A 23,073-nucleotide genomic window follows, 5' to 3' on the forward strand; every position below is an offset into this window, starting at 1 on the left:
TTTATATGTATATACCACACCACACTCACATAGCTTGCTATCATGTAATTTCCTACAATTTTGACAAATATTGCAAAAACGTTAAGTTTTTTCTGCTAATATTACATATTCAGTCATTTCATGTGGTTTAGTTTAAGAACATCATGGACTTGTTCTATGATACCGTTATTCTACTGCCTGTGGGAGATGTATGGTATCTTCCACAATTGAGCAACAAACTAGTACCTGTAGCTTGACCACACTGGGCTCCTGTTGCCGTAGAAACTCCAGTCTCTCTATGTAGGCTTTCCTCACCAGATATCCACGTATCAGAGCCTGCAGCTGCATGACAAGTGGCTCGTTGGCCAACCAGAGCTGTTCTCGGTTGTATTCGGCTGTCACGCCCGCCACTGTGCTCTGCAGAAGTTGGGGTGATTTGTTCATTGTATTCATCATGACCAAGACAGATGGGGTTTCAGGCTTATGACCCATACCTGGATCTCTTCCCTGCTGAGCTGGGAGCTGTTGTGCTCAAAACCTTCCGGTTGCTTCCACACTCCCTCCTTGGTGTCCAGGTTGTAAAAGTAGTCATACTTGTCCTTTATCCGGTGCTTCACCCAGACCACATCAACACCACCTGCAGGAACATTATGACATTTACGCCCTTATCCAGAGCAACTTACAATCAGTAGTTTCAGGGACAGTCCTGGGGTTTGAACCTGCGAATTTGTGAGTGTCTTAGTGACTAGGCTACTACCACCCTCAAGTGTCACATTATGTCAATAAGATATCATATTGTGTTTTTTTATCATTGTATGCTGATGTAGCCATAATGAACAGTTCTAAAGTGCTACTTTTACACTAATTCCACAAGTCTGGTGTTGGTGGCATTTATTATTATATTAGGTCGTCTGAATAAAAACTATTAATAAAACAATTTAGTCAACATATTTACTAAAATGTTTTATTGGAAAATACTGGGATCAAATTTGTTATTAATAAAGTCTCAGATCCAATATTTTTCCAGACTACTCATAACTTTATGAACATATAATAAACATATTTCGTATAATAAATAAGGAATGAATGATTGAGTGAATCTGGCAGGGTTTTCATAACCCATGCTTTATTTACATTATGTATTTATTTTGTACAAAACTGGTACTATACTGTTGTAATGTGATATGTAGTTTATATCGTCACCGTCATCACCCTTTCATGTGACAATACAGTGATTTGACTGTAAAAAATAAAATGGTGTATTTCACAATTACTGCCAATTTTACCTTGAGCGGCGTTAAGCGCCTGCTGCTTTGAGAGCTCAGACTGGTAGACATCGGCACATTCAGACAACACCCCCCGCAGACCAACGTGTGGAGACTGAAGAGCATGCAGTGCATTCTGGGTATTTCCTTCTGACACCTCCCAGTTGATGTTGGCCACTACTCCTGCCACTGCAGAGCAGAGAGAACATGTCAGATTAACCTCACGTAAAGGATGTTTTTGTTGTATGACTCCAAAAGTGCAAGAAAATGTTGGTCGCTTTCAAACTAAGGGATTAGGGAGAACATCATGGTGATAAAACATTTGTTAATAATTCTAGGGAATGTAAACTGGATGAAAAGTTACACAAGTCCATTTTTTCACCATTGAATGATGGTAGAAATGACATTTAATGCTTGCTTACATATTGTTTTTCATGAATACTGCAGATTTAGACATATCTGGAGCTGTTTAACTAGAACTGTAAAATGAAAAAGTGAGAAAACATGGAAGAAACTGATTTCACGCACAACTCAGGGCGTCTCGATCATCCTGATTGGCCGAATAAATGGCTTCCTGGATCTGGTCCAACCACAAGACGGCCGACTCGTCCCCGGAGCTCTGGGGGACAGAGGAGCAAAGCTGTGATTCACACTGCCCCAATCGGAAAAGCCATTCGCTCACTCGCACTACTACAGCCCTGAAAATGGTGTCAAAGGTCATCTGAACATCTACATTGATCTGAGGGAGGACACAAACACAGAATATCAGAAGCCCGTTGATTTGGACAAAATGAGTACTGTTTGGTCTGAGTGCAGGGGACAGACCTGAGGGAACGAGGAGACAGATTCAGATTAGGATTCAGATGGCTGCACATTCAGCAACATTTTGACGCTTCACCATCCAGAACAACATTACGAATTTTGCTGGAGTTTTTGTAAAGGAATCATGACTGCTGAATTTTCTCCACTTTAAGATCAGTTCAATCATTACCGTTTTTAAAAACCCGTTTCTTTTTTTCCCTTGAGCAGAAAGAGACGTGGACGTGGTCACCACCCAACTATCTCCAGCACCAAACAGGAAGAGGTGGGTGCAGCGGCGTCTGGTCTTTATTTACGCATAGCTGCTCCTGTTTCTGCTCCGCTCTTCTAAAGTTTCTCCCTTTGAGCGTTTCCACCAAGAGCATGATGGGAAATCATCTCAAATGACCTGACTTTGCAAGGTCCGGTTCACGCTTTCCGATCCAGATAAAGAGCCAAGACCTCAGTGCCAATCAGAGGAAATGGAGAAAAAAGGCAGCCTGAATCTGCATTAAACAGGCACTTCCTTTCCCCCTTTACACACACACACACACACACACACACACACACAAATAAACATTACGCACAATCAAGCTATTTATGGAACAGCCTGACAAGCTGGGAAGATAAATCTGTGGTGACTGGTCCTGTTTTACTTATTTACTACAATTACAACTTATTTATTCACACCCATGACTGCACCAAATGCTTTTTCTATGATCAATAAATTAATGAAATGTTCAGTAATCTACTCTGACCAGCAGATCATAACTGAGTGACAAATGATTTTAGCAAATGGCTGCAATTTAATGAAGAGTGAAAAAATCAAGGGGGTCTGAATACTTTCCATACCCACTGAATGGAACATTTGGAAATTTTTGACTGAAATCGTGTTTTTATTTTCTTGAATGTTGACGCATGAATCACATCCGTGTGACGCGCTGATGACCTCTTCACCACCAAGCGGTGAGCAAACATCCTCCTGCATGACAAGGACAGGCTGGCTGGAGGCTCCTCCCCCTCGACTGCTCAGCCACTGATGAGAGTCGGAGGAATTCTGAGCACCCATTTCCACAAGTCTCCACAGGACTCGCAGAGCTCGCTGGACACGGTGGTAAAACACACACAAACACACACACACACACACACACACAAACTGCTGACCGGCAGCTCGGACACTCACGAGAGGAAGTTAACAAACGACCAAGTGAGAAGGAAAAAGTCCTGGGATGGCTGTGGACAAAAAGAGATCCCTGAGATACTGAGATCCAACCGCGAGGAGAACATGAGGAACGTGCTGCTGATCTCCACGGTCGCCGTGACATTCGTCTGCCACTCGCTGCAGGAAGCTGCCGGTGAGAGATGCACTTATTCTTTTCTCTCCTGTTTTAAACCCCTAGCTTCAGCCAAATACTGAGTGTATAAATGAAGAGACTTGGAAAAGTAATTAATGTGATCATATGTGATTTTCTAATCATTCAGATGACTGGATTTCTGATTTTCATGAGCTATGAGCGATAATCACTATAGAACAAAACATATTTAACACATATGGAGGTTCAGCTTCATAAATGAAATTACGAAAACAAATGTCACCTTTTTTTATATTTACATTTATGGCATTTATCAGACGCCCTTATCCAGAGCGACTTATAATCAGTAGTTACAGGGACAGTCCCCCCTGGAGCAACTTAGGGTTAAGTGTCTTGCTCAGGGACACAATGGTAGTAAGCGGGATTTGAACCCGGGTCTTCTGGTTCATAGGCGAGTGTGTTACCCACTAGGCTACTACCACCCTACCACCACCTTTTCTCCATCGCATGGAGAATTTTAATGCTTCTATTTTTTAATGCTTCTACAGCACTGCCTAAATAGTCATTTATTAACATTAATTTGTTAATAAATGAAATGTATTGAAGAAATGCATTAATGTATTTGTATTAATGTGATGTATTAAATGTATTAAAGCGAACATTTCTGAATTAACATACAATTTTTTTTACAACTGAAAGTAAAAGAACGTGTTGCTGCTAATGCTCATTTGCTGGGCCTGTGGGACCCTTGTGGCGTCTGAGGCAGGAAATGGCTGTTTATGCTGCTGGTTAGGGCTGAAATTTACTCAGTTCCCGGTTCCCTGTCCAGGTGAGGATGTGAGCCGGATGCCAGCGTCCAACTGCACCTTTAACCCCAGGACCTTCCAAGGTAGAAGGATGGCCGTGCCGAAGGAGACGGCCAACTGTACAAACGGAACTGTGGCACCGCCGGGCCTGGAGCTGCTCCATGACAACATCGAGGAGTTCCTCACAGGCTTCCTGAGCACCCGCCTCATCCCCGCCGCCCACCTGCTGGCCATGGCAGTGGGCATCCCATCCAATGCCGCCATCTTGCTTTGCCTGAGCAGCCGCACCAGGGTCTGTTCAGCCACCATCCTCTACCTCAGCCTGGCCACCTCCGACCTGCTGCTGCTGCTGGCGCTGGCCTTCAGGGTCCACTACAATCTCCACGGCAACGACTGGGTCTTCGGTGAGGCAGCCTGCAAGCTGGTGACGGCCTGTTTCTACGGCAACATCTACTGCTCCATCCACGCCATCATGTGCATTAGCGGCATGCGCTACATGGCTGTAGTCCACCCATTCTTCTACAGAGGCCTGTCCAAGCACATCTGCACCACGCTGGCCAGCCTGGCCGTGTGGGTGGTGTTCGCTGTCGCCATGGTACCCGAGTTCCTCATCCAACAGACTTACAGGATAGAAACTTTGGGCATAACAACCTGCCACGATGTGCTGCCCTATGATTCTGAGTCTTACAGGTTCCTGATGCCGTACCGCCTGACTCTGATAGTTCTGGGCTTCATCGTCCCCGCTGCAGTCATTGCCCTTTCCTACGGTTCCATCATTCGGCAGCTCGGCAGGTCCAGCTGCGACTGGACGCTCTACATCAGGGCCAGCAGCCTGGTGTTCGTCATCTTTGTCCTCTGCTTCACTCCCAGCAGTGTCATGTACATAACCCACTACATCAGCCTGGCCAGCAGGGGGCAGGACCACTTCTACTCCTACTACAGTGTGGCCGTCTGCCTCTGCTGCTTCCACAGCTGCCTGGACCCCTTCCTGTCCTACAGCATGGCCAAGACCACCAGCTCCAACCTGCACCTGGTCACCTTCAAGAGGAAACCACTGGGTGTCACAGTTTCTATATGATGTGCAGCGCGGCGATTCAACTGGGAATGCTGGGAGATACACAAACACCCCATGGCCATAATAACCATTCTTCATAAAATTACTCAATGATTCAAGGAACATTTGGAAATGATTATTTTGGTACGATTTACGATGAACTCCACGCCCACTCCTTTATTTTGTAGTGCAACGTCAGCCTCAGATTAATTTTGTAATTATTATAAATAAAGTACAGGCCAAAAGTTTGGACACACCTTCTCAATCAATGTGTGTTCTTTACTTTCATGACCATTTACATTGGTAGATTCAAAACTATGAATGAACACGTGGAGTTATGTACTTAACAAAAAGTGGAGACCTGACCTCCACAGTCACCGGACCTGAACCCAATCCAGATGGACCGCAGAGTGAAGGCAAAGGGGCCAACAAGTGCTAAACACCTCTGGAAACTCCTTCAAGACGCATTCATTTCAGGTGACGACCTCTTGAAGCTCATTGAGAGAATGCCAAGAGTGTGCAAAGCAATAACCAGAGCAAAGGGTGGATATTTAGAAGAAACTAGAATATAAAACATATTTTCAGTTATTTCACCTTTTTTTGTTAAGTACATAACTCCACATGTGTTCATTCATAGTTTTAATGCCTTCAGTGAGAATGTAAATGGTCATGAAAATAAAGAAAATATGTTGAATGAGAAGGTGTGTCCAAACTTTTGGCTATACAACTAACTCCGTCTCATATAATAAACCAGTTAATGATTGTATTTTGCCCTAATTCCCCAACTGGGCATTCAATTGCCCACTTGCTCAGGACTCTCTGAACGTGAAATGTCTGCCTATACTCATAAACTATGTTCTTATAAACACGTCTGTGAATAATGTCTGTCTTAACACGTTTTTTATATTTTTACCCTGTGTACCATTTCTGAACAGTCATAATGTATTTTATAGTTTTCAGTTTAGGGAAATATTAGAGCTGGATATGATAATATGACATATTTTAATTAGTGGTGGGCCGTTATCGGCGTTAACGTGCTGCGTTAACGTGAGACTCTTATCGGGCGATAAAAAAAATATCGCCGTTAATCTATTCACAAAGTTGGGTTGGGAGCTGGGTCTATACTATGCAAGCTATTGTGCCAGAGTTAAATGGTTACACTAGATTTATAAGTATATTTATTCTTTCTTGTGTCTTTTATTTTTCTTATTTCCTAAAGACTTTTATTTTGTTTTTGAGACCCGGTTCAGGTCTCTTGGACACATGGCGTGAGCTGTGAGAGGTGCGTGGGGTTTGTGTGCAAAAAGTTATTTCTTTCATTTTAATTTATGTACATATTAGGAATATTTTGCATGTGTGTTATTTTGTGAATATTTTTTTATGTTCTTTTAATACTGTATATTGTAGAGAGAGGTTCAGAAAGACGCGAAGTGTGACGCGTGGTTCTGACGCGACCTTGCTTTTTGTACAGAATACACTTTGCACAGAAAATCTCTTGGGTGTCATCTTATCATTTGTGGTTCAAGAAACGAAATCAAAAAGTTACACAACGCAGAAGAAGAACCGCTACACTATGATGACTTTCACCTTGATATTTTAGCGCGGATGTATACCTGGCCGAATTGCACTGTAGGGGGCGAGAACGAGTCTTCGAACTGTGAAATTACCACATTAAACGTGACGTGGTAACATGGATGCAGCTATTTAACTGAATAAACACTTGGTAAACACAAGTACATCTTATTGAACATAATTTATTTTCATCACCAATTATCCCAGTAGAACAGCTTTCTCAAGCAGTTTGTGATGCATTTTGGAAACAGGAGATGAGCCCCTGGTCTAATGCGCCACCTGGCTTGAGAAACCCGTTCTCAAAGACTTAATTTTAGTCATTATTTGGGTAGCACACATATTCTGAATGCCTTCGGCAGAATTCAAATGAGCCATTTTAAACTAGATTAATGTAGATTCATGTAGACTAATCTAGAATCTAATTTGTTTACTCTAGATTAATCTAGATTAATTACAAAATTAATCTAGATTAAGAAAATTAATCTATGACCACCTCTAATTTTAATATTCAAATAATTTAATATTCATGTGATTTTATCTACTGATGTTTTTTTGTTTTATTTAATTTCCAGGCATCAAACCCTAATTTACATGTCACCAAATGCCATCAAATACTGCTTAAACACCGCAGAAGCGGTTCTCTACCTTGCATATGAGCACTCTGGTGTGCAGCAGGACATCGTGGTAGTGTTGGGCGATGGCCGGGTCCACGTCCTGCAGTTTGGCCGTGGGTAGCAGCAGTGCTGCCAGCGTCTTCTCAGGGTCGTCAGAGTTCAGGGCCTCGTTGATCTCGGCGATGGCTATGACCCCTGAGGTAGAGCACAGCTTTTTCTGAGCAGAGCGATCAGTGCTGGTTTCCCTTCTTAATCCCTTTTGCGGAATTAGTAGAATACTTATTAATGAAATTACGTTCATGCTCCTCGTTGACCTGTCGGTTGACCTGGTCGACGGTTTTCTGTATATCGTTCCAAGTGAGGAACTCCTGGCCCTGCGCTAGAGACTCGGATCTGAGTGTCACCAGGGTGTCGGCATACCTGAGGGAGAATAACAGCAGCAGGCGTCCAGACTGGTCATATTCATTTCATACTCCAATCATTTCAATCAGACTGATCCTGGTCCGAGACTAAACTCTCTCTTTAAGGGCCACTCTGGAGATAAATGAGAATAATCTGATCGATCGTGCTGCAGCAGACCACCTCTGCATGTTCTCGTGCTCCATGTTGCTGAAGCCCAGAGGAGAGTCACACAGCTGCTCGGTCACCGCCGTGGGGTCTTTGGTGTCCAGCACCTCGTTGAGCACGGCCACGGCAGACAGCATCTCCACCCCGACACACAGCTCTTCGTGAGAAAGATCCGGGGAGATCTGAAACGTCAATAATCGAGAACTTATCTGAGACACTTGCGTAAACTGTAACAGGAATATACTTATTTTGCCCTGAATTAGATAACAAAATTGGCATGTAATATTTAACCATTTGTTTCCAATAAAATATTAACCGCAATTTAATTTGGTTGGCCAATAGAGGGCAAAGTTGCTCCTCATTTGCATAAACGTCCACTTATATATCAGGGTTCTTCTCTTAATTGCAGTCACTGTGAATCACATAATTCCATGCACAAAATGATACCTGTTCTCCACAGAAGTAATGCCAATATCAAAATGCGCAACTTCCTACTGAAAGTCATGGAGAGGCGGGGCTTACTCTGCTCCTCTGCTTCTGCAGGCTGTCCAGTTCGGACTGGTACAGGTTGGCAGCATTCTGGTAGACGATGGGCAGCTGGGCCTCTGGGTTCTGGAGCTCTTCAACCGTTTCGTCAGCGTTGCCACGGCGAATGGCTGTGTTAATGGCAGCGACCGCCTCCAGCTCTGCGAGAATGTGTTCACAATCATACATCACCAAATGTTAATTAATGTCCCCAAAATGGACAATAAAGTTAATAGTTACAAAAGGAATAAATGTGTCATGTAACAGAAATCTCACGCACTTCTGTTCTCGGCCTCTGTGAAGCTGTTGCTGGAGCTCACGACCTGCTGAACCTCCTCCTTCTCCAGCTGCACGGGGAATCCAGCGTCCTGTTGGGATGGAAGGAGGGTCAAACCGCTGAACATCTGCATTTTTTCAGCATCAGCAGGACAACCACCGCATGTTAAAAACAGAACTATAGGAGTCACAATCGTGATAACTAATAATACCACACTGCTCACCAAGGTTAAAAGCAGAGGACACATTTCGTTGTGTCAACGTGTGCTGTGCTGCTGTGTATCACAATGACAATCACTTCACTTTCACTTTCAATGTTCGGCACAGACAGGAAATCCAGAAAAAAATGAATTAACCCACTGGTCTTGTGTGACTGGATTAAAAAATGTTTACATCCAATCACAGAGCCACTGCAATGCTTCGCATGTTTGGATGCCATGATGGACGGTGGAGTTCCTTTTTTAGGGGACGGGTGGGAAATTTTCTTGCCGGAAAAAGCATGAGAAACGGGAGGTAACCTTTCCCCTTTTGATGACATAAGGGGACATAAATCCCAGATCAAACTGTCTGAGCTGCCGCTCTCTGAATGGCAAAGCAGGATGACCAAAGCAATCTTTATACCGGTCACCATTTCCAGCCACTGCACGACCATAGCTAGGGGAAGTCGTATTATTTTTAAATAGTCTCACAAAGTGAAAATTTCATGATAGCAGATCTTTAATGTCAAAACTTCTGTAACTTCTGCAACGTAAATGTTACTAAACTCATATGGTTCTCAGACCTCAAAATACCTTCATTTCATTAATGATATAAGTCCAACGTCCTACATTGAATACATTTGGAGTCTGCTGTAGGCACCTTATCTCTTTGCTCCTTGTGCGATATAAAATGTTCCAGGTAACAGCTGGCATTGGTGTCCAGAACTCCCAGCAGCCTCAGGGCTGGGAGATGCAGGGCAGACAGGAGCCCGGCCTCGTCCTGGGCAACGACCGCCTGGTTCACTTGCCGGAGGGCCGTCTGAACTACAGAGGGACAAACAAACGAGGGACAACATTTTATTTTATGTAATTCATTACATAAACAATCAGCTGGTTTTAAAAAATTTAAATCCAAAAGGTACACAGTAACGAAGAGAAAATTAATAATGAAGATGATGGCCATGTCGACCGGTGTAAAGGTTGGATAAGGACTCACTGTTCACCAGGTCGATGCCGCTCTGTATCTCCTGCTGAGTCAGCAGCTCCTCGTAAACGTCCCTCTCCTCCGTCGCCACGGACAACCGCTGAGAAGGCGGAGAGTCAGTATGAACCACCTACGCGGACTCTTCCACGATGAGCAAGTTTCGTCCTATACATGCTTGGATATTTGCCTCATAGATGGTTGCGTCCAAAGAAATTCCTACCTGCAAGTATTCTGGATTCTGATATGGACTCGCTGGCTGAGTCTACAGGGTTGGCCATGCAGAGTTCAGACAAGGTGAAAGTTCTTCCTCGATTCATTGGTCCACATTGGAGGGCAGAGGTGATTAGCAGCTAGCTGACTACACATTATTGTTTTTATATTAACCCCAGAGCCCTTGCACAGGTTATGTGCAATTCATGTCAATATAGGCTATATGCTATATAAAAAAATACTTGCTTTTTTCGACCAGAAAACATGACTTGTAATTAATTGGATGATGAAATTACGAGATAGGACAGATTGTCCTGAACAGTCAGGACAAGAGCAACATTATGGTGAAATCTGAATTTGCACTTTATTAACAGAATTAAATCATTTTTTCTAAAGCCAACATTGTGTGCAATATTATCCTGGCTACACATTCACTCCCAGGAGGCACAGAGGGAGGAAAAATCCCTGACAGTGCAACACGGAAAGCTCTGGAATGCTGGGCGGCTTTAAAGTGTCAGATGGGAGTGATCAGGATCAGCTGAAATGAGCCGTTTCCTGTTCCAGCTCATTTATCCATACAGCAGCAGTCATTCCAGGAAAGTCATTTCCCTACACTCCCTGGAGTCAAAATCAAACTCCTAAATCCCGACAAGGAGGCGGCTCGGTTAACCCTCACAGCCCGGAGCCCAGGACCTACCCGTCCAGATGCCTGAACCTCCTTGGCTTGTTTTGCCCAGCTGAGCGTGTCCTGGTAGTTCTGTCCCAGCCGCTGGTTGGTGTTCCTCAGCATGGCGTTGGGGTTGGTCAGGGCCCGAAGGGTTCCCTCTGCGTGACCTTTATCTATGGCCTCATTGATGGCAAAGACCGCGGCGTGCACTAGGATACAGAGTTATGCTGAGAGGTTAGTGCAGCCCTCGCTGACATAATCATAACCATAATAATCACATTCATCAAAAAAGGTTTAATTCTTTAATTATTAAATTGTATTCGTATTCTTATTCTATTTTTGCACACAAGTCTGACTGATTTGATTCAAACTCCTGATTCAAGGTTTACAACAGACAGTAGTCATATTTATATATATACATAGATAGAGAGATAGAGAGAAACGGCTCATTTACATGCTGCCTCATCCACCGACAGCTCATTGGCCAGGATGCCGCCGATCTTGCTAAAGGCAGGCATTTGGATGCCGTACTTCTCCAACTCCAGGCGCATGTTGCTGATTTCCTCCTCTGCATTAAATTAAACACAATCACACATACACTGCCGTTAGCATGCGTTACATTTTGTACTTCATGAGTGTTTTATGGTCCGGCATTATGAATAAATGCAGACATTTCAGTGACATCAATGTTAAACGTACTATTCAATAACAGGTGGTTATAAATAATCAGATACACTCAAACTGGCGTTGAAATCAAATGTAAAATGTTATCAGTATCTCACCAACCCCTTACAGTAACTCCCTGTATAATAACTTACTGCTGATTAACAAAGACATGAACATGTCAAGTCACCTGTAAAGTCCACTTTTCCCAGCAGGTCCTGGATCAGTGGTGCGATTCCCAACTTGTACAGGTATAAACTGTAACAAAACAGCTTCCGGTCAAAGAAAAAGTTTTCACAACAGGACGTTCTACCTAGCATGATGTTCTCCAGCACCTCCTCTTCATGTCCAAACCCCACTTATGGTTCTGTATAGGGGCAGGTGTTCTAGTTCTGCTGGTTCTCTCGCTGCACCGAGCTTGTTCCTCCACTGGAGGTCACCAGGCAGCAGCCAGACGCATCGTGGACTCGGCCCGCCGAGTTAAACCTGATTCAGGTGGCTGGAGCCGCATTAAACTTTCATTGCCGCGCTTTTGCCAGGTAAGTGGCCATAAATTATGGAGGAGCTCCGCATCACATGACAGTGCCAGTGACCGTTAGAAATCCATGCTTCGGTCACTTCCTTTACCTCCTGCCCTAGTGGACAACTCGTGAGGGACGAGTGTGTTAATGACAGGAAGGGCCAAAGGATAAACTTTTCAACCTCTTAAAAGCACCCAGAGATTGCAACAAAGCCTTAAGAGGCTGATCTGTCTCACCCATGCACACACACACACACACACACGCAAGGTGAACTTGTCACAATAGATGTGTATTCTTGGTACACACTGTATTCTAAACCAATCAGAGATTGTGAAGGGCGGGGCCTGCCTATAATTGGCCATGGTCCAGATATTTCTGTAGGTTTGAAGATGCAGAGAGAGGTGAGTAGCCTGGTCCAGTCAGGTAGACAGAGTAAAAAAGTGAGACCCGAGCCTGTAGCGGCGGATATCGGCCAACATGACTGTACCAACATGCTTAGCTTTGTTAATGAAACATTTATACATTTTTAATGGTCAAAGTTTTTTCCACACCTCGGACTCTGCTTTCGTAATTGCCAGAAGCTGGTCTCCTGTTCAGCGGCTCAACATCCATTTTGGCACTAATCGAAATGCTCACCTGACTGCTCATTTACCGCCCGAGCTCAAATAAAAACCTGAAAAAGCACAATGCATCTATAAAACACATTACTTGCAGCGATAAATGTACTCTATCCCTGCTGCTTTTTAGCAACAGGTCATCACGGCAAAATAATAATCAAGTTCAAGCTCTTAAAACGCTTCCATATTTAATTAAAATTTTGTTTTTTACTGCAGAATTAAACACAGAACATAAGCAGATCAACCTCAGGTATGGTTGCCAACTGACTCAACAGATGCAATGCAACCACGTTGCAATGCAGGACGTTCTCACACAGTGATGCCGTCTAAATGAACAAATGAAACGGCAACTGGCAGATGCGGAAACCGCTGAGGCTCTGGCCGAGTTGGGTGCCACCCTCCTGCTCCCTAAAATACGCTCCACCGAAGGCTAACAGACCAGCGGCGGGTATAAATTATTCATCATATATATCCGGGGGGGGTGGGCGTACAAATAGTGTCCCTTTCACGTGGGACAACGCTGTCATCGACGGCACTTCCTGCAACACAGCACATCAAAAGCAGGGCGAGATAAATAAAGCCACCAATCAACACACCGCCTGACCAGCAGATGCTTCAGACACAACTGCACAGGATCATGAAAGGATAGTGGGCGGCCACGTAGAAAACGGTGACAGGAAACAGTGACAGGAAGTCACCCTGCAGCATGGAGGATTTAAAAAGAAAGCAAGAGACAGAAACCACACACACACACACACACACACACCTCCCTCACAGTGTGTTTCATAACTTTATTGCCTAAATCTGACTTATGACCTTCTGTGATACACTCGGTTTTAAAATCATCTTTTTGTCTTTTGCCACATACATATTTTATAAATATATTGCTTTAAAGGACAGTTAGTATATTAAGTAGGTGCAGATTAAAAGCACACCCCATTAGTTAGAAACATACTGCTGCTGTTCCATAGAGAAGCGTGAAATTATGGGGATTATGAATATTAAGTCCTCAATGAAGTGAAAGTGAAGTGATTGTTATTGTGAAACACTGCAGCACAGCGCACTGTGACACAGCGAAATGTGTCCTCTGCATTTAATTCATCACCCTTGGTGAGCAGTGGTCAGCCACAACAGGCGCCTGGGGAGCAGCGTGTGGGGACGGTGCTTTTGCTCAGTGGCACCGGCAACCTTCTGATTACCACAAAAGCAGATCAAGCTCAGGTATGGTGGCCAACTGACTCAACAGATGCAATGCAACCACGTTGCAATGCAGGACATTCTCACACAGTGATGCCGTCTAAATGAACAAATGAAACGGCAACTGGCAGATGCGGAAACCGCTGAGGCTCTGGCCGAGTTGGGAGCCACCCTCCTGCTCCCTAAAATACGCTCCACCGAAGGCTAACAGACCAGCGGCGGGTGTAAATTATTCATCATTTATATCCGGGCCGGTTCACCCCTCCCAAGCTCCCCCAGGAGCACCATATCGAACACCCGATCGGCATAGTCCGCTGCAGCTAAGAACTCCTGAGCTGAAATGAGCCGCAATATCAGCAAATAAATTGGTATAATGTGAGGTAATTGCTTAGAACTGCTCTGGATGACTTGATTCTGATTGGCTGGTGTGTGTGTGTGTGTGTGTGTGTGTGTTACTGAGCTAAACGTTAATGAACAAATCTATGTTAATCAATGTGAAAACGCACAAAGAAACAGACAAACATTCAGCTCAGAATCAAACGATGGGCCTTTTTTATTTTCCGACTGTAACACGCCCCGTGGTTGCATCTCATTTACCATCACGGCCTAAAGTGAACCGAGTGGGAACAGCAACGTGTTTAACAGTCACACTTCTGGCAGTGGGAAAAACTCAAGTCTGAGCTCAACTCTTCCACGACAGCACCGGCGTGCTGGTGCCTTTATCCCAACTCCTCCTCGTGCACCATTGTGTCAATGTCGGTGCATGGGAATAAAATTGCCTTGTGTGCGGCCTGCAGATTTACGTCCAGCGCGGCTTGCTCCAAACCACATGCGGTGGGCAACGGGTGAGAGATTTACTCCAAGGGAATAAATCCCGCCACCGAACGCGCCTTACCTCAGTGCATGGATGCAGTAGATCACTTTGGGCATGTTCTTTCGGTCGTACACGTCTGTGGTCTCGGGGTAGAATATCTGAAAGGTGAAACCAGCAGGGGAGACGGAGTCATCACTCTTTGTGTTGGTGGTACCACACAAGACCCGCCAATGGCGAGTTCCAGCGTCCCCACTGGTGCTCCCCTGTCATCGTGTTCATAATTTTGCACGTTCAGTAAGTATATAAGCGCTGAGTGAGCAGATCGCAGCAGACCTTGGTGCACCACGCGGCACTGAGGAAATCGCTACTAGTGCAACAACGTCATGAGATCAAACACCCCCACAATTTCTAACCCCATTCACAACAGGAGCCAGGCATCAATAATTCAGCTCAGTTTGGCTGACGGGTCTCTGAGGTCACACTGACGGTGGCACTCATGCCGTCACCCTGTGTGTGCGAATGTGTGCGCTGTGGGTGTGAAGATATGGTGACAACCAAGTAAAAGTTAATATTAAGGTGTGAGTGTCAGAGAGAGAGTCGGATTGGGGATCGGCTGGCCTCACCTTTGGCAAACCGACCGACTCCATGGACCTGAGCCACTGCACCGTGTTGTCTGTGTGTCTGAAGTGAAGGCCGGACCGCTGCAACAAGAGACAGCACACGTCAGAACATGCACAGCGAGTCTGGGTTTAGCAAAATTTTTAAATGATCTTTTTCCAGTTCTTCGACCCACGACTGACCAATAACATAAAGTAAAATATTGGCCAAAATACAAGACCAAAAAAAAACATAATATTTCTAGATGGTGCAACATAGTATAATACATCTTGTAAAAAGGGTGCTGTCATGTACTTGGGCCAATACATTATCATTGTTACCAATTACACACTAATGTCAACTTAGAATGGAGACTTTTATTCATAAGTGTACATGTGCATCTGGCAGGTTGTAAAAAAATCTATATTATGTCAGATGTTACTAAAACAGTGAAAGAGTCAGACCGAATTGTTATTTTTGTACCACAAGGAAAGTGTGGGCGATGTGGGTGGAGTTAGACTTTGATGAAAATGGGTTCATTTTCATTGCAACTTGATTGAATATATTAACCTTGTTTTGAAGTAATCTGCCCAAACAACTCATGGCAGAGATCGTTTTTTTACATTCTTGTGTCTTTAGAAAAGGAACCCAGTGTGATGGGGGATGTTGGCCTTGCACTGTGTGTAGGGGTGACATTTTCATTTACAGGCTGTCAGAACGTCCATGTTCATCTACACACACTCCTACGTTTTAGAAAAACACTCATCATCTCACATAAACACTTAAGCTTGACATTCTGAACCGCAGGCTAACTGATAAGACCACAAACCCTCAATCAGGGCTGTGCAATCTCAATCTGAACCCTGGAATCGGTTTCTTATTCACTACAGAAGACATATGTGCATATTTTGGAATACTTTGCTGGAGAATCCAGCATGCCACCTGTGTTCTAAAACTTGCATATGAGCCCAGGGAACACATAAAGAACCGCCAGGGCCGCTGTGTTCTGTGGTCGTACTCTGTATCGGGCCTGGTCTCTGTCATAGATCTTCTTTTCAGACACCATCTTCGGGGCAAAGAATTTGGCGAGTTTTCCGAAGTAAACGCCGTTCCTCAAGCTCTCCTCCAGCTCGGTGGTGGGCGGCAGCTCCTCCTCCAGACAGGCCTCCATCCACCTGCCAGAAGAAGCAGACATTTAACGTTTAATCCTGACCTGTCTGAGTATAATATGTGAAATACATGGGCTCCAGAGCAGAAATACGGTCTCACTGTTTTCACGTCCCTCTCGATGTTGGAAATCCCAAAATAAGGCTCGCTCTAGCAGAACCGCTCCACTTCAGACAAAAAAGCCAACATTTCTGGCCAATACTGGATTTTGTTCACCCTGTGGCCAGGGCCTCATCAAGGTCAAAGTGGAGGCCTTCCTCCAAATCACTAGTGGGCGGCAGTGGGGAAAACCTGCTGGCTTTAGGACATTACATGTCCACTTCCTTCCTGTAGTAACAAGTATCTGAACAAAAGGAACCGGAGACTAACACACACACAGGATCACCTGAAGCTTCTCTCTTTCATTAAAAACACTCATTAGAGCTTCCAAACTACAGTCTTCAGCGTGATAACACTGTGTTTTCATGCCGTGTATTGTATTAACGGTGTGCCATGTACAGTGTTGACGGTGTGCTACGTACGGTGTTACCGGTGTATTTTCATGTTGTGCCCTGTACAGTGTTAACAGGGTGGCACGTACGGTGATACGGGTGTGTTTTCATGGCGTGCCGTTTACTGTGTTAACAGTGTGTTTTCATGGCGTGCCGTGTACAGCGTTAACAGGGTGGCACGTACGGTGATACGGGTGTGTTTTCATGGCGTGCCGTTTACTGTGTTAACAGTGTGTTTTCATGGCGTGCCGTGTACAGCGTTAACAGGGTGGCACGTACGGTGATACGGGTGTTTTCATGTTGTGCCCTGTACAGTGTTAACAGGGTGGCACGTACGGTGATACGGGTGTGTTTTCATGGCGTGCCGTTTACTGTGTTAACAGTGTGTTTTCATGGCGTGCCGTGTACAGCGTTAACAGGGTGGCACGTACGGTGATACGGGTGTGTTTTCATGGCGTGCCGTTTACTGTGTTAACAGTGTGTTTTCATGGTGTGCCCTGTACAGTGTTAACAGGGTGCCACGTCAGGTAATACGGGTGTGTTTTCATGGTGTGCCGCGTACAGCGTTAACAGGGTGGCACGTACGGTAATACGGGTGTGTATAATATCATGATTTCTTTTTACTTTACATTTACAGCATTTATCAGACGTCCTTATCCAGAGCGACTTACAATCAGTAGTTACAAGGACAGTCCCCCCTGGAGCAACTTTGGGTTAAGTGTCTTCTGGTTCATAGGCGAGTGTGTTACCCACTAGGCTACTACCACCCATTTCTATAAGTCTGGATTTGTGAAGTAACTGTGTGAACAACCATTATTTTAACAGAAATAGCTTACAGAATCAGGTTAAAAATAATATCATCCTGTCAGGGATTCTGGGAATTGTGTCCATCATTGCACTTCCTGTCCAGCTGAAGAGGGTGGGATGAGTCAAGGCCTGCGCAAGGGGACATCACCCACATGGGAAACCCCATTATGAACCTTTCTTATGAGGATGGGTCACAGATTATCAAATCAACAAACAGGAAATTCAACAAGACACTTAACTCCCAATAAAGGGATTCCAACGGGATTCCTGCCTTCCTCAGGATGCTGAACGGTTGACACTCAGCTGAACAACAAAGCCATATTCTCACAGCACCAACATTCCTGCTCTTTCCCATATACCAGTGCAAGGGGGCAGTGATAACATCAGCCAGAACTCACTACATGTATCTCAAACACACACACACACACACACACACACACACACACACACACACACACACACACAGATCAAACTGTGCTGGAGACTAAAATGCTATAATGCACAACCAGGAGTACAATTCTGTTACACATTAATCATGAGTGTGTGTGTGTGTTTGAAGGCATTTGGTCACTGTATACTGCTGCTGTCTCTCCACCGCTGGTTAATAATTGGACAGTGAGCTTTTCAGCTGGAGTGCAGGAGACGATTAAATCGGGCAGCCAACCCTCCTCCAAAAAAAGACTCCCAGCTTGGAACAGCCAAAGGGCAATTTAGAGAGGTCAGAGTTGAAAGTGACGGTAAACTCTGCAACCAGTGAAACATTCCGTAAACTTCCAGTTTAGAGCAGGAGGTGGGGTGGGACGAGGCGGCAACCTCCAGTAAGTCCCAGTTTCTATCCTTTAGATTGTTAGTTTTTTTCCATGAATTGATTGATTCAATCAATTAAAAATATGCAAATTAATAAAATGCTCTGTAAAAGTAAAAATATTTTAACCAAAGCTGATCTTCCCCACTCACACCATCTCCGAACCATGACTCCTGAAACCAGCATTTTTCCTAAGTACAGAAAAAATGGAATTAAATGTCAAGTCAGTATAACATGATTTAGGCCAGAGAAAGAGCAAACAAAATGGTTTAAATTCTGTCTCTGCTGCTTCAGACCAACCACTGGACAGAAAAGTGAAAGTGATTAGTCACGTAACACAGCACAGCACCCAGTGCACACAGTGAAATGTGGTCTCTGCATTTAACTCATCCCCTGAGTGAGCAGTGGGCAGCCATGACAGGACGGTACTTTGCTCAGTGGCGCCTCAGTGGCACCTTGGCAGATCGGGATTCGAACCAGCAACCTTCTGATTACGGATACGTTTCCTTACCCGCTAGGCCACTGCCCAAAGGAAAAGGAGTCAAAAGTGAAATTGGTCTGAAATGTCACCTCCTTGAATTTGGAATTTGTCGGCAGTGAAGGATCCATCCAGACAGAGATTCATGCCCTAAACAGACCCAGAAAGTGAGGGAGTAACGTTTCTCGCTGGGCCTGCACAGACAAGGTCCTTTCTGGCATCAGTGATAAAATGCACTAAAGCCGTTTCCAGGTTTATTACACAACATGTTGCAGACGGTGAAGATAAGGAACGCTCAAAGAACCCATCAAAGCAAACAAAAGGGGATTGAGTCTCGTCTGCTTCACGTCTCCCTCAGGCGACGATCTGAGCTTTCACATCGAGCTATGTACTGCTGGACTGGTTGTGTTGCTGCATATCGCATCCCTGGCGTCGCATTGCAGACCATGCAGATCATAGCAGATCAGGATCTATATCATCAAGATATATATATCAGCATTTTCATGCAATTACTTTAAGCATTTATTCATCTTTTATTCTTTTAGCCTTGAATCCAATTTATTACTAACTGCAGCAAATCTACTGTCCTTTGTTACCAGGGGCAGTAATGAGCGCTATTCAGCACCCAGCCGCCCAAGGGTGTGTTCCCATTCACTTTAGATGGTTAATTATCAAACGCGGTGGAATAACACCTCACTCTTTATCGCAGGAATACAAATGTTTGACCTCCAGCAGCCCCACCCGTTTTTTATTCGCCTTTAAACAAACGGGCACCGGCGCTGACAGACACAGACGGAGACAGTAGGTCCTTTCATGGAGATCAGAGGATCAGTCACACGGTGTGTGTGTGTGTGTGTGTGTTCTCACAGTGTTCTCACCTTGCCAGGTCTCACCCTACAGGACCTGCTGGGCAGCCAGTGGCATCTGCGTCTCCTCAGCACCGCAAGTCAATTACGGCACAACATAGTCATCTCAGATCAACATAGAAAATATGGTGATGGATGGGTACAGGAGACCATGACCAACCAGAACACAGAAACATCTCAGTGCTGAATAGACGCTGACCAATCAGAATACAGAAGATCACTTCACGAAGTGCTGAATAGAATGTATCCAGAGAGTCCCAAAAAGAGTGAAGAAGGTGTGTTACGTGGGGATTGGAGGTGATCATTTGACCTCATTGTACCTTATTGCAACCAAGCAAGGTGGAATTGAGCTCCCCCCACATGCACGTGGTTTTGTGAAGTTGTGGGGGAATTTTTCACAAGTAAAAATATTTTAACCAAAGCTGATCATCCTCACCCACACCATCTCAGAACCGTGACTCCTGAAACCAGCATTTTTCCTAACTACAGAATTTTTTTTCATCAAATGTCAAGTCAGTATAACATGATTTAGGCCAGAGAAGGAGAAAACAAAATGGTTTAAATCCGAGCTGGTCGACCACTTGCTGAGTTGACTCAGAACGGTCTTTCGTTCTCTGCTGCTTCAGACCAACCACTGGACAGAAAAGGAGCCAAAAGTGAAATTGGTCTGAAATGTCACCTCCTTCAATTTGGAATCTGTCGGCAGTGAAGGATCCATCCAGACAGAGATTCGTGCCCTAAACAAACCCAGAAGGTGAGGGAGTAACATTTCTCGCTGGGCCTGCACAGACAAGGTCCTTTCTGGCATTACGTGGGGATCAGAGGTGATCATTTGACCTCATTGTACCTTATTGCAACCAAGCAAGGTGGAATTTAGCTCCCCCCCCCACATGCAAGTGGTTTTGTGTAGTTTCGGGGGAATTTGCAAGCAAGTCATTTCCCAAAAAAAAAAGCACACTAACAGGGGGTGTCGACTTGTGCCTCAACGATGACAAACCAGTTTTTCTACTTCGTCTTTTCACTTATTTTATTGTTTGCCATATTATGTGATGCCAAGGTGCCCCTGAATCACCAGGTGGCACCCATTGTCATGTGTCCTGGGTCCTGATCACCCTCATTTGCTTTGGGTTAGAAGCAGAGTGATTAGGACCCTTTATCGTGCTTTTGTTTAACATGTGTGCTAACATGTGCTATTTTTGTGTTATAAATGTATTTTCATTTATTAAAACTATCACCTTTTCCACGATCACTTCACTAAATGGCATGACAGTAGTGAGTTACATAAACTTTCTCATAATGAACAATTGCTTTTCTATTTCAGATCTTGGACCCCTATGGGGACTCTGGTCTGGAAATTTGTGAGAATGGCAATTACTGAGATGGTAAGAAAACAGAAAAAAAAAAAGTCCAATTTGGAGTGAACTGGTCAATAACAACCCCACTCAACTTGTCACTGGAGCAAGAGAACTGACGAGTCACGACAGCGGTAAGAATAGCCCGACCAGACTGGACATCCTGCCAGATCCTAACCTCTCTCCCGCTGAGCGTCCCTTCCTGCAGTTTAACAATACGCCAACTGCAGTGTCCAGCATCCACTCCTGTTTATACCCCCGCATGCTCCGCTTCCTGCCATTGTTCTTCCTGCCACACCACCCCCTCAGAGAGAGAACCTGACTCAGGAAATCAAATCACAGCGGCGCTGAGACACTGGACATTTACACCTGAGTAATCTGCTGAATATTCCCATTCATTTCAAATAACAAATCATGTGACAGTTAGGGGTGAAACGGTTTGTGTATTGGTTGAGCGTCAATGCGCAGAGGTCAGAGTTCATCAACACTGAGCTTTGGCCTTGGTGTCTACAGAGGCTCACTGGGCGCAGTGAAAGATTGCTCTTCAGGCGCTATTTCACTGGCCCAGAGTTTAACATTGACGAAGATGGGATTCGAACCCAGTTGATATAAGACTGACAACAAAAGCAATAGGCTGCGGCAGCTTCTTTGTGTAAACTGAGCAGAAATGCACTTTATATGCCATGATGCATTTAACAATGCATCAAACAATACATTAAACATTAAACAAACAAACTTAAGTCTGGGATCATTTCACCCTAAATAAGGCAAAGAAACAACATATTTGCACCATCAAAATGGTGAGAAATGAAGTTAAGATGTTCTTTACAGAACCGGCATTATTATCTAGAAAGCTATTTTTGTCTTTATTCATTCAAATAGAATCACGCTAAATGTAAAAGCTGGTATGTAAGTGTCAGGATTAAGTGTCTTGCTCAGGGACACAATGGTGGTAAGTGGGGTTTGAACCTGGGTCTTCCACCCTAATTATACAATTTAAAATCAGACTAGTTGATTACTAATTAATTATAGGCCACCACCAGTTGACAATAACAATAGACGCAGCTTTAGTGACAATCATCAACAAACATTGGACTAAATGTGACTTGTGATCTCAGGATGACAGTGGCCTGTTATGGACTGGCACGCTGCTACTAGCACACAGGTTAGTGAACCACCAGTTCTGACGTTCTGAAGATCAGTCACCTGACGACCCCTGACTCTGACACAGCGTCTGACATCTGGCATGATGTCACAAACACATGCTAGAGAATCTCCACTGGTAATGGATTAAAAAGCAGCTCCGTTATGCTCCGGGTGCCAATGCTGCACAAGAAGTCAGACTCTGGGAAGAAATGAATAGGCCGAGTGGTGTAACCACATGAAACGGGATCTCGTATCACAAAAAAAAGCCTCCAATATTTACCCAGAGTCAGCAGGTCCAAAGTCTGGTAGTTTAAGAGCATGGTGGTGGTGAGGCAGTGTGGGAAAAGTGTGTGTGCATGTCAGCTGATGTGCTGAGCACTCTTTCCATGACTGAGGAGGCACATCGGTTACTCATGAAACAATGTCTGATTTGTGAGGCCTCCGGATTGGCAAAAGAAAAAAAAAAAAAACATGATCAAGATAAAGATTACATCCTGACACAGACATAATGTACTATGCAAAGACAGAAACAATCGATTCTTTCTAGACTAACTTTGCCTGCACAACAGCGACTGGCTCTTTTACTGTTGGAAAGAGGAGGGTTTGGCTACAGCGCCTCCACCAACATGGTACACAAAGTAAGTCACAGGTTCAAACCCCACTTACTACCAATGTGTCCCCGAGCAGAACGTCCCTGTAACTAGGTAAATGCTGTAAATGCCAT

The 23,073-nt window shown here is 44.5% G+C and overlaps 1 protein-coding gene across 1 annotated transcript in view; it reads right to left on the reverse strand.

Moving 5' to 3' along the window:
- iqgap2 (IQ motif containing GTPase activating protein 2) overlaps window positions 1-23,073 on the reverse strand; it is a 41,587-nt gene that overhangs the window by 11,872 nt on the left and 6,642 nt on the right. Inside the window, exons 3-19 of the mRNA XM_028995747.1 lie at window positions 16,256-16,412; window positions 15,264-15,341; window positions 14,722-14,798; window positions 11,682-11,749; window positions 11,283-11,396; window positions 10,859-11,037; window positions 9,964-10,051; window positions 9,628-9,791; window positions 8,774-8,861; window positions 8,491-8,654; window positions 7,984-8,150; window positions 7,697-7,821; window positions 7,433-7,596; window positions 1,773-1,863; window positions 1,266-1,433; window positions 474-616; window positions 226-396 (exon numbers count right to left, since the gene is read on the reverse strand). Coding sequence (XP_028851580.1) covers window positions 226-396; window positions 474-616; window positions 1,266-1,433; window positions 1,773-1,863; window positions 7,433-7,596; window positions 7,697-7,821; window positions 7,984-8,150; window positions 8,491-8,654; window positions 8,774-8,861; window positions 9,628-9,791; window positions 9,964-10,051; window positions 10,859-11,037; window positions 11,283-11,396; window positions 11,682-11,749; window positions 14,722-14,798; window positions 15,264-15,341; window positions 16,256-16,412 — 2,206 coding nt within the window. The remainder of the gene's footprint in view (window positions 1-225; window positions 397-473; window positions 617-1,265; window positions 1,434-1,772; window positions 1,864-7,432; window positions 7,597-7,696; window positions 7,822-7,983; window positions 8,151-8,490; window positions 8,655-8,773; window positions 8,862-9,627; window positions 9,792-9,963; window positions 10,052-10,858; window positions 11,038-11,282; window positions 11,397-11,681; window positions 11,750-14,721; window positions 14,799-15,263; window positions 15,342-16,255; window positions 16,413-23,073) is intronic.

The sequence above is a fragment of the Denticeps clupeoides genome, chromosome 11 (genome assembly GCF_900700375.1).
Source record: "Denticeps clupeoides chromosome 11, fDenClu1.1, whole genome shotgun sequence".
Lineage (NCBI taxonomy): Eukaryota > Metazoa > Chordata > Actinopteri > Clupeiformes > Denticipitidae > Denticeps > Denticeps clupeoides.